Here is a 12,792-nt window from a genome sequence, read left to right on the forward strand (position 1 = left end):
AAACATACATATTTACATGCATACAAACATACATGCATACATATATACATGCATGCAAACATACATATTTACATGCATACAAACATACATGCATATATACATGCATGCAAACATACATGCATGCAAACATGCATGCAGACATACATGCATACAAACATACATATTTACATGCATACAAACATACATGCATACATATATACATGCATGCAAACATACATATTTACATGCATACAAACATACATATTTACATGCATACAAACATACATGCATACATATATACATGCATGCAAACATACATATTTACATGCATACATACATACATGCATACATATATACATGCATGCAAACATACATATTTACATGCATACATACATACATACAAACATGCATATTTACATGCACACAAGCAAACATACATGCATGCAAACATACATATTTACATGCATACAAACATACATGCATACATATTTACATGCATGCAAACATACATATTTACATGCATACAAACATACATGCATACATATATACATGCATGCAAACATACATATTTACATGCATACATACATACATACATACAAACATGCATATTTACATGCATACAAGCAAACATACATGCATACAAACATACATATTTACATGCAAACATACATATTTACATGCATACAAGCAAACATACATGCATGCAAACATACATATATACATGCATGCAAACATACATATTTACATGCACACAAACATACATGCATACATATATACATGCATGCAAACATACATGCATACATGCATGCAAACATACATGCATATATGCATGCAAACATACATATTTACATGCATACAAACATACATACAAACATGCATATTTACATGCATACAAGCAAACATACATGCATACAAACATACATATTTACATGCAAACATACATATTTACATGCATACAAGCAAACATACATGCATGCAAACATACATATATACATGCATGCAAACATACATGCATACATGCATGCAAACATATATGCATACAAACATACATATTTACATGCATACAAACATACATGCATACATATATACATGCATGCAAACATACATGCATACATATATACATGCATGCAAACATATATATTTACATGCATACAAACATACATGCATACATATATACATGCATGCAAACATACATGCACACAAACATACATATTTACATGCATACATATTTACATGCATACATATATACATGCATACATATTTACATGCATACATATATACATGCATGCAAACACATATTTACATGCATACATATATACATGCATACATATTTACATGCATACATATATAAATGCATACAAACATACATGCATACAAACATACATATTTACATGCATACATATATACATGCATGCAAACATACATGCATACATATATACATGCATACATATTTACATGCATACATATATAAATGCATACAAACATACATGCATACAAACATACATATTTACATGCATACATATATACATGCATGCAAACACATATTTACATGCATACATATATACATGCATGCAAACACATATTTACATGCATACATATATACATGCATGCAAACACATATTTACATGCATACATATATACATGCATACATATATACATGCATGCAAACACATATTTACATGCATACATATATACATGCATGCAAACATACATGCATGCAAACACATATTTACATGCATACATATTTACATGCATACATATATACATGCATGCAAACACATATTTACATGCATACATATATACATGCATGCAAACACATATTTACATGCATACATATTTACATGCATGCAAACACATATTTACATGCATACATATATACATGCATGCAAACACATATTTACATGCATACAAACATACATGCATACATATATACATGCATGCAAACATACATATTTACATGCATGCAAACATACATGCATACATGCATGCAAACATACATATTTACATGCATGCAAACATACATGCATACATGCATGCAAACATACATATTTACATGCATACAAACATACATATTTACATGCATGCAAACATACATGCATACAAACATACATATTTACATGCATACATATTTACATGCATACATATAGGCAAGGCAAGGCAATTTTATTTATAGAGCACAATTCATACACAGGGCAATTCAAAGTGCTTCACAGCTACATAAAATCACAAGAAGGCAATAAAATCATTAAAAAGAAATAAAAAATAAAATAAAGAAATTAAAAACCCATTAAAATAATCATTAATTAATTAAAAAGGAAAGAGTGCAGATAAAATACTTTAAGGTGTCATATGCACAGCTAAATAGAACTGTTTTCAGCCTGGATTTAAACATTGTCAGAGCTGAGGCCTGTCTCACATCTTCTGGAAGGCTGTTCCAGATGTTAGGAGCATAAAACTGAAACGCAGCCTCACCTTGTTTAGTCCTGACTCTGGGCCCCAGCAGCAGACCCCTCCCTGAGGTTCTCAGAGCCCGAGTTGGTTCATATGGCTTTAACATGTCAGAGATGTACTTTGGTGCTACACCATGAAGAAACTTGTACACAAGTTTAAAAGTTTTAAAGTCTATTCTCTGAGCGACAGGAAGCCAGTGCAGAGACCTGAGCACTGGACTAATACGGTCGTATTTATATATACATGCATGTAAACATACATGCATACAAACATACATGCATACAAACATACATAAATATTTACATGCATACATATATTCAAACATACAAACATAGATTTATACATATTTACATGCATACATTCATGTATACATGCAAACATACATATTTACATGCATACAAACATACATTTATACATATTTACATGCATATATACATGTATACATGCAAACATACATACATCCACATTTACATGCATGCAAACATACATGCATACAAACATACATATTTACATGCATACAAGCAAACATACATGCATACATACAAACATACATACAAGCAAACATACATGTTTGTAAGGTGTCAGTTCTGGTATTGTTGGATCTCAGCGCTGCATTTGACACTGTGGATCACAGTGTACTGCTGAACAGGTTGGAAACCTGGGCAGGACTCAGCGGGACAGTCCTAGAATGGTTCAGGTCCTACTTGGAGGAGCGGAGTTATTTTGTGACTATTGGAAGTAATCAATCTGATCGAGTGGCTATGACACGTGGAGTTCCTCAGGGGTCAGTTCTTGGACCCCTTCTGTTCACTCTATACATGCTGCCTCTGGGTCAAATTCTGAAGAACTCTAAAGTCAACTACCACAGCTATGCAGATGACACACAGATATATCTCGCACTGTCTCCATATGACTGCAGTCCTACAGAGTCTTTGTGCGACTGCTTAGAGCAAGTCAAAAAGTAGATGAACCTAAATTTCCTTCAGTTAAATCAAGAAAAAACTGAGGTCATTGTGTTTGGCAACAAAGAGAAGAGGTTTGCTGTCAGTAAACATCTTGAGTCACTGTCTCTAGAAACTAAAGACCAAGTCCAGAACCTCGGCATGCTGATAGACTCAGACCTGACCTTCAACAATCATATCAAATCAGTCACCAAATCAGCCTTTTATCAACTTAAGAACATATCCAGAATGAAGGGTTTCATGTCCCAAACAGATCAGGAGAAGCTGATTCATGCTTTCATCTCCAGCAGACTTGACTACTGTAACGGTCTTCTGACTGGACTCCCCCAAAAGAGTCTCAAACAGCTGCAGCTCATTCAGAACGCTGCAGCCCGAGTTTTAACCAGAACAAAGAGATCACATCACATCACCCCAGTTCTCAAGTCTTTACATTGGCTCCCGGTCAGATACAGAATAGATTTTAAAGTTCTGCTACTCGTCTTTAGGTCCAGAATACATGAATGACATGCTGGTAGAGTATAAACCCAGCAGAGCTCTGAGATCTACTGACTCAGGTCAGATAGTGGAGCCCAGAGTTCAAACTGGACCCGGTGAAGCAGCTTTTAGCTGTTATGCTGCACACAACTGGAACAAACTACCAGCAGAACTGAAATCAGCCCCAACTGTAAGCACTTTTAAATATACATGCATACACATGCATACATACAAACATATTTACATGCATACCGGGTACATACAAACATATTTACATGCATACATACAAACATATTTACATGCATACATACAAACATATTTACATGCATACATACAAACATATTTACATGCATACATACATACATATTTACATGCATATTTACATGCATACATGCATACATACGTTTATTTATTTATTTATTTTTACATGCATACATACAGTATATACATACGCACCTGTATATATTTTACGTTGGAAGAGCATAAAATCTTCCATTAAATCCTTCGTCAAACGCAGCTTTGGTTCCATCTAGTGGTCAATATGGTGAACTGTATTGACCACTAGCACTGCAGCCCGTGTGCACAAGTTACTCATAACAATAAAAAGTAACTCATAACAATGTATAAAAAAAATACTTTAAACACTAAAGGGGACGGCTCATAAACTAAATTCTAATTAAAGACGAGTTTGTAACACTTTAAGGTCTGATAAGAAGTCCTTGTTGCACCAATTGCATAAAATAATGGCATTCTTCATCATTGATATACTGATTGTACTGCACCAAGCGTGAGCCTCCTCAGCCACCGTAGGAGGCTGTTTAGAAATAGCTAAGCTAGTCAGAGAAAGGTTACTATCAGTTTTTAAGTCAATTTAAGTCAATACGTTTGATTTAATTTTCTCCTAAAACAAACAGCATTTATTTCCCCGTTTTTTGCCCGTTTGTTGGAGGGAAATTACCGAAGACTTTTTCGGTAAGACAGCTGTCAATAACCAGCCAGAGTTAGCATTTTCAGGTTCAAAGCTAAGGTTAGTGAACAGGAGAGGTGGATTAATTCTGTCTGATTGGTGCAGTTTTATTTCAAAGCTAAGGTTAGTTAACAGGTGAGGTGGATTAATTCTGTCTGTTTGGTGCAGTTTTATTGATCGTTAAAGAATCCGGAGACTGCTGCGTTCAAAGGGCGATGTTGTCAGTCATTGTCAGGTCAGCTCTCCCCAAATGTAAGTGTCACTGTTTTGTGTGTTTGTCAGCGGTTTGATGTGTTTTTAGATTTAAATGTGCTATAATGAGTGAAGGGTTTAGATGTTTGTCACCCGTGTTAGCTCGCTCTAGTTTGTAGATGAAAATGAATGTAGGTGATGAATAAAAAAAAGTCTTTTAGGTGTATGTAGGTGAAAGGTCATCAGTGCAGCTTCAATAGTTTACGCAAGATTGGTTTGCAGAGTTTTCCAGCTGAGCTCTAAAATTTATTTTACAATACTTTAGACTTTTGAGCAGTAATATAAAGAGGATTCACTCTTCTCATTGGTTAGTAGTCTTTAACAACGAAGGTCACCTGGATTAAAAGTTTGTTTTCCAATGTAATAATCCAAGAACCACAAATGTTCATCTAACAAGACAAAATTTAGGGATTATTTGAAGTATTTTGACGATTGATAGATTTGAGAAAAATATGAATTTACGGTGGTAGTATTATCAAAAACTGTAGTACTGAACTGAAAGTGTTATTTATAAACTGAAAGAAAATACAGTTTAAATATCTACAACATGAAATCAATTATATGGATACAGTAATCAGGTTACTGTAAATTAGGTTCCAATAATCAGATTACAGTAATTTTATTGTAATCAGATTACAGTCATTTTATTGTAATCAGATTACAGTAATCAGATTGCAGTAATAAGGTTCCAATAATCAGATTGCAGTAATAAGGTTACAGTCAGTGGGGTCACATGGCACTGTAAAGAATCGGATTAATGACTAAATAACAATAAGACTAAGTTATTAAGTTCATGTATACACCTTAGTTTGACTAAAAATTGGACCAAAGAAACAAACAACGCAATGGAGAATGCACTGTTGTACATCGAGTTTGTGCAACAAGCAGCTCATCACAGACCAAATGTAGAGGGACGTAGCTTCATCTTGCTCTGCGTTCCCCATCTTTCTCCAATGCCCGAGTTTGTTGTTGTTGTTGTTGTTGTTGAAGAGGTCAACAGGAAGTGGCTCTATTAGCAATAATTGAAATGGGTACAGCGCCACCTATCGTATCATATCATGACTTACTTTGTGCCAATGATTCGACTCACTCACCGCCATATATACTTGGATAATTACCCTTGCTCAAATAAGGAGCATAATCCAACTACAGCTATAATCAAATTAATCTCATCATGTAGACCCACTGAGTAATAATTGGATATGACCCATGCAGGATTGTAATAAACTATTTTCCCAAGAGTTTAACCACCTGAATGATTGTCTGGATTTTATATTTCAATATTAGGTTTGTAAAATGGTGACATAAAACTGATCATTTCAGTTTTTGAATGCATTTTAATCTTTGACCAAACATCTAATTTACTTGTGTTTATATATCTTATATATCTAATTTTATAACTAGAGTTAACAGAGTTAACAGATCGCAACGATGAGGTAAAAAGTATTTTATAGCTCCAAGAAATGAACAAATGCAGATCTGTTTTTCATGCATTGCGGTGTAAAATATTCTGGATTTGAGTAAAAACGTATCATTATTTTAAGTATTGATCAAACTGGTAATTATATCTTTGATTTATTGATTGTGTTTGATGAAAAGACTCAAAAATAGCAAAAAACAACCAGTTGTTGATTAGTGAACCGATTCATTTCAGTTTACTCATGTAACAAAAGCCACCCCAGGCCAGTTTAATGCATTTCAGTCTGATTTAGTTACTTTGTACCTGATGATGTTGTTTTCATTCTGTTCCTGCCTCTCAGACGGGAGGTTGTGGCTGCCCGCTCAGGCTGCGGTCAGGACCATGGCGTCTTCAGGTGGAGCCACCCCTCCGTACACCACTCTGGCCATCAGTCGCCCTGCAGAGTCCATCACGCACGTAGAGCTACACCGGCCTGAGAAACGCAACGCAATGAACAAAGCTTTCTGGAGGCAATAATCACTTTATATTCAAAATTATACATCACACAAAGCGTTTGATTAATCAGGAGGTGCATGCACAACAATATTCCCCTATGAGACGATATCCAAGTTATGATGTGCGCCTGAGTTGCAGATATGATATTCCTGTTACAGAGTGTAGTCTGATTGATTACTCTTGCGTAATTGCAATGTTTGCAGGCATCCAAAGCCTTCATTATATCGAGCTTTCTCAAAACACGGAGAATTAACCCACTCAGGTTTCACCCTTCTCACCTTTTTGACGCGATATTGTCCCCATATTAAAAGTTAAAAGCCATCTGCGCGGTCTTGTTTAGGCCGTCGGAAACATCCTGGGTTGGGACAAACTTAAGTGTAGGCCCTATTCGTATTTCAAAACATGCATTTTAGTACAAGACACGATTTCGGTTATTGCACAGCCCTTGACACACCAACAAATCTCAGACAAACCTCGACCAAGCAAGAGCGCATCAGGACACGTAGCCTGGCTACAAACAGCCCTTGCCCTGACAAAGTTTTCAAACTTTGCCAGCCTATGAAACGACGGGCAAGAGTGAACGAGCAGCAACGCCTCTGTGAAATAAGTTTACATTCATTGTCTATCTCGCCTGATATGCATCATAAACACTGACGAATCTTCACCTGCAACACCAGCGACGTCTTTCATCGCTCGTTACACTGTAACAGACTGCAGACCGCCAGCGCAGTGTGTGGGAGCGGAGCGGATTCAACAGAGTTGCTATTCATCAATGGGGGCTGATCGCAAGCGCATTCATACCAGAAGTGAAAGTCTTTGGTTAGGAGAATGCCATGATATAAAATGATAGTTTTTAGCAAAAGCGGCGTTTGCACTTTCTCTACTTTTTTAAAGTGGTGGGGACAAATCTGCTCGTCAGACAAAGTGCCGGGGACGCGTCCCCACCGTCCCCGGCAGAAATGACGCGCCTGCTCAGAAGGCTCGAGGTGCTCCACACATGCTTCAGAATAACATCTTTCTGCATGTGTTTATTTTCTTTTTTTCCTAAAAACATTAAGTATTAAACTGCTGTCATTTGCATATTTTTCTTTTTCTTTTGTCAGACGGCTGAACGTGTGAGAAATCCTAATTGAAAACCGGCCTGTTTAAAACATTTCCAGACTCTCGCTCTGCTCTAATAAAATCATAATATCATAACTGGATCGTCGGCACCGGAAATCATCATTCAAATTACTTAAAGATGACATGCAGCTACACTTGCATGTCAGATGAAAGTCAGAAGCAGCAGGATGTCTCCAGCCTTTCCTCACAGTCCACAGCGCTGCAGCGTCGGACAGTCGATAACTCTTTTTCCCATCCCGGGCATCCTGGCGTAAGGCCCGGTTAAATGACCCCGTGGAATTGTAACCGTAGCTCTTCTCAGCTGTGCTCGGTGCTGCCAGATCACAAAACAAGCAAAGGTTTTCTTAAAAAAGCCCAAAGAGAGTTCATATCTGAGCAGCACTAACTGGAAGTCCTGTTCTTTCTCTTCCAGTGAGATGGTGGAGTGCTTTAATGAGATCGCTGATGACCCAGACTGCAGAGTTGTGGTGGTTTCTGGAGCTGGGAAGATCTTCACAGCTGGTGGGTGTCGAGCATTTCCAATGCCCGCTGCTCACTCTGTGTAGCTGCATTTAATCTCTGTGTTGCTCTCCAGGCATTGACCTGATGGACATGGCAAGCGATGTGCTCCAGCCGCCAGGCGACGACACGGCCAGAGTCTCCTGGAACATCAGAAAAATTATCAGGAAGTACCAGGAGACGTTCTCCGTCATAGAGAAGGTCAGAGCTGTTATCGCTCAGACAGATGAGAAGCCGACGGAGCTTCATGACAACAGCGAGGTGCTTTTCCCCCTTTAAAATTCTCATTCTTCTTTTAGTGTCCAAAGCCGGTTGTGGTGGCAGTCCACGGCGCCTGTGTTGGAGGAGGTAGGACGTCCTCTTCATATTGTTATTGTATAACCAGATTAGGGCTCGTATTACAAAGTGAGGTTAGTGGATGGTGTTAACCAGCTCTCAGAGCGGGTCAAGTTTGAGTTAAACCGGCTGAAACCAGTTCTATTAGAAAATACAGTCCTCTCCCCCTTAGTTACGCTGCTTTGGCCTCCACTAAACAGCATTTTTGTGAGAGATATATGATGTCAGCAGAGGGAAGTGCTGATCTAATTCAAATCATTAAAGCTGGAAGTAATATTTTTTTCTTCCTACCTTGACGAGGAGGTAAGATGCTGCTGTTAGTGTGTTAGAATTATAAAAGCATGTTTAACTTGCTTTGTAGCAAAGGCTGCTGGTTCAATAACTGCAGACGGCATCCAGAGATACTGACAGAAAAGCTAAAATAACACATCTGGAAGCCATGGTGTTTTCTATAAAGTAAACTGAGCCTGGTTCCTAAATGACTTGACTAGTTCTCTGCCGTCATATTTTGTTTTCTTCCTGAAGGATGGCTTCATTTAAAATGAATGTTTCCTACTAACCGCCCTGTAAAAATGGTTCATTTCCAGTCTAATAAAAGCTGGTGAATTATCAGTATTTTAACCTGTCTGATCATAATACACTTTGGGTATCTTTGGGCTATAAAACACGTTATTGTAACCAAAGTTGCTCTGATTCAGGATCAAAACTGGTCATCAGCTGAACTGCAGTCAAATTTAAGGCTCCTGACAAACACAGAGGGGAGTTATAACACCAAACCCAGCCTGACATCCCTTAAAGGCCTCACATGTGTAGGAGGGTTTATTCATCTTTAAATGAAAGGGCAAAAAAGACATTCCCCATCTAGCTTTGCATATGCTCACACTTCTAGTCCAGAGATTAGTCCTGACCTGCTGTAGTCTGCATAGTGTCGAGAGTTCCTGTGTTTCTCACACAGATGAACACAAGCAGCAAGGAAACGGTAAATCCAACACCTGTAGCAAACTGAAATGAGCAGCACAGCTCTTACGATGAGAAGAAGTCGGTAAGTTTGAAGTAAATCAAGAGCTGTGTGTCTTTGGTTTGAGCCGAGTTGATATTTGAATTGAACTGCACCAGAGTTTGTTTGGAAGCGGACTGAGACCCAGGTGTCTTATCTGTGTCTGTTCGATTGTTTGGATTGTTCAGGGGTCACATGTCTTTATATGATCAGCACTAATGAAGCGAACACACCAGGGTTTGTTTTAAATAAAGCGTGAACACACCCTTAAAGCTATGTACTTATATGTTATAACGGCTGAATTTATTTACCTTGAATGTTTAGGTTCTATCTCCAGTTTGTTATCATATTGTTGACATTTCATCGGTGTAAAATCTGTGTGAACATGCCTGTAGCTGATGATCCTGGCTGTGCAGTACGCCAGATGTTTTCCTCCTTTTGGCCGAGGAGGAGAATGAACAGGCCCGTAGGTCCTTATGGGTTTGTGTAAAATAAAGTTCTCTTCGGCAGGCGTGGACCTGATCACAGCCTGTGACATCCGCCTGTGCACGCAGGACGCCTGGTTCCAGGTTAAGGTAAGTTGAGGAAAACGTTATCTGGAAAACATGGAGCAGATAACTGATTCCATCTCAAGTGAATGAAAGTTATTTTTAAAATTGAACTAAAAGATGCAAACGGTAGATTTCCTCCACTCTTGGGTTTTACTCCCACGTTGGTTTGTTGTTTTTTGTACTCTGTAAACTTTAATTTATTCATTCCTGTTGGGACACTGAGGTGCAGCTTTATCTTGAGTTTGTGAATGCCAAGGTTACCGTTTTAATGTTGTGGAAGAATAGTTGAGAAACAAAACGTGTTTTCTTATGTCTGAAATGAGTCGTTCAGTCGAAGCTTTTACTCATTTTCGGCGTCTGTGTTGCAGGAGGTTGATATCGGGCTCGCAGCAGATGTTGGAACTCTGCAAAGACTTCCTAAAGTCATCGGCAGCCGCAGGTAAACTTAAAAAAACAAAAACAAAGAACGTTTGAAGGCGAGTTAATATCTGCTGTAAAGACTGTGTGTGGCGTACATGGGATTTACTGTTTTGTATTTAAGACAGAGGTAATTATAATAAATCCTGTAAAGCCATTTTTCAGGTGCTCAGTCCGTATCATGATGTTATATTGAGTCTTATCTCTTCAGTCTAGTGAACGAGCTGGCTCTCACCGCCAGGAAGCTGTTCGCCGATGAAGCCAAGAGCAGCGGACTGGTCAGGTATGGAGGCTCCTCAACATCTGCAACGCAGCTGCTGTTCGTAGTGAGGTCAGAAAAATGAGCTACATGTTACTGACCGCTGCAGCTGTCACATCAGTAACACACAGAGAATAAACTGCCTGATTTCCAACGCCTGCAGCTTCAGGCTCGTATTTCTGAAGCTGTGTTTATCAGATCTGATCATATTCAGGCAGGTGTTGTGGGAAAGTTTTAGTGGCTCAGCATTTGACGGCTTTCTGTTATGCAGGACAGTCTCAATAAAGCTGTTAAAACATCTAGATTAATTCATACTAAATAGCAAGTGATGTGATAATTAGAAGCAAATACTTATCTATCAAATAGTTAGACTTGTACAAAAGAAAATGATCACTATTCTATAATCATGTCAAATGATCCCAATCCTTTCGTCTCCAGCCGAGTGTTTGCAGATAAGGAAGCCATGATGGCCGGCGCCCTGGAGATGGCCGGCGAGATGGCCGGCCGCAGCCCCGTGGCTGTGCAGGGCACCAAAATAAACCTCATCTACGCCAGAGATCACAGTGTAGCTGAAGGACTGGACTACATGGTGAGGACCTTTCTAGATTTCCATTATTTTTGGTTCCTTTCGGTAAATGTTTACAGGTACTAAAGTAACTTTATTACTCCAGCGATTCTGGATCACCAACGAGAAGCAAAGTTATCACTAGATCAGTGTCACAAGCTGTGGAAACTAATATCTGACTGTTAAGACACAGTATGGGTATGCAGTGATGGATTAACTGAACCAGAACTGTCAGGGATGAAGGAATCAGGCAAGAAAACCTACATAGCGATAAACTCTCCAAAGCTTTGTAATAGCAGATTCATAACAAACTAATTGTAAGGGCTTGTGTCTGCAGAATCCTGTGAGAGGACTCTTATCTAGTTATCTGTTGGTAGATTAAGATCTGATCCTCTGAGTTACCATGGCGATGTCTCCTGTGGGACCAAAAAACCTCAATGTGTGTTATAGGCCTCTCAAAGACCTGTGGATACAAGAGATTATCAGCGAGTTATGCAAAGAAAGGCACGACTTTAACAGTTGAAATTAGACTGTTTTGGGAATGGTTTGTTAATAACTTCATTGAGAATTGTCTCCTGCACAGATTACAGTAATCTAGTTTCTTTTCTACTTTAATATTCTTGAGATTACTGAAGAAGTTGTGATGCACCTACTTAAAACGCCCTGAAGCTGCCTTCTTCCCTTGATTACCCTTTTCCCTCTTTTCCAGGCCACATGGAACATGAGCATGCTTCAGACTCAAGATGTGATGAAATCAGCTCAGGCCTCAATGGAGAAGAAAAGTCCAAAAACGGTGACTTTCTCCAAACTTTAGAGTTCAGCTCAAAGAGCAGCTGCTGTTTACTCTGCCACTGTGGCCTTGTTTGTGGGAAGATGAACCATGAGATGTCCCGTCTTTACTGGGCTGGAAACGCCAAAACAAATCTGTGGTATTCTGACTGACTGGAAAAAAAACAATCCTGATATTTAAACTTACAATCTAACCCAGTTCTGATCCAATGTATCCATCATGTTTGTTTTTCATCTACTTTTGTAAACGATTAAAAG

General features: G+C 38.5%; 1 protein-coding gene across 4 annotated transcripts; it reads left to right on the forward strand.

The window, feature by feature from the left end:
• Window positions 1–4,654: 4,654 nt before the first annotated feature.
• ech1 (enoyl CoA hydratase 1, peroxisomal) lies at window positions 4,655–12,686 on the forward strand. 4 transcript variants are annotated; one of them, XM_075472966.1, is made up of 11 exons: window positions 4,655–4,893; window positions 5,002–5,085; window positions 6,846–7,014; window positions 8,535–8,623; window positions 8,697–8,821; window positions 8,920–8,968; window positions 10,464–10,528; window positions 10,873–10,943; window positions 11,133–11,204; window positions 11,619–11,769; window positions 12,455–12,686. In XM_075472966.1, exons 2-11 carry the CDS (start codon window positions 5,049–5,051, stop codon window positions 12,557–12,559), a joined length of 933 nt encoding a protein of 310 aa, XP_075329081.1. In that variant the 5' UTR covers window positions 4,655–4,893; window positions 5,002–5,048; the 3' UTR covers window positions 12,560–12,686. The 4 variants fall into 4 exon arrangements, with proteins under 4 accessions (XP_075329081.1, XP_075329082.1, XP_075329080.1 ...); XM_075472967.1 differs by having other exon boundaries at window positions 4,655–4,838; XM_075472965.1 differs by having other exon boundaries at window positions 4,655–5,085.
• The last annotated feature ends 106 nt before the right edge of the window (window positions 12,687–12,792 follow it).

Source organism: Odontesthes bonariensis, chromosome 9, assembly GCF_027942865.1.
Source record: "Odontesthes bonariensis isolate fOdoBon6 chromosome 9, fOdoBon6.hap1, whole genome shotgun sequence".
NCBI lineage: Eukaryota > Metazoa > Chordata > Actinopteri > Atheriniformes > Atherinopsidae > Odontesthes > Odontesthes bonariensis.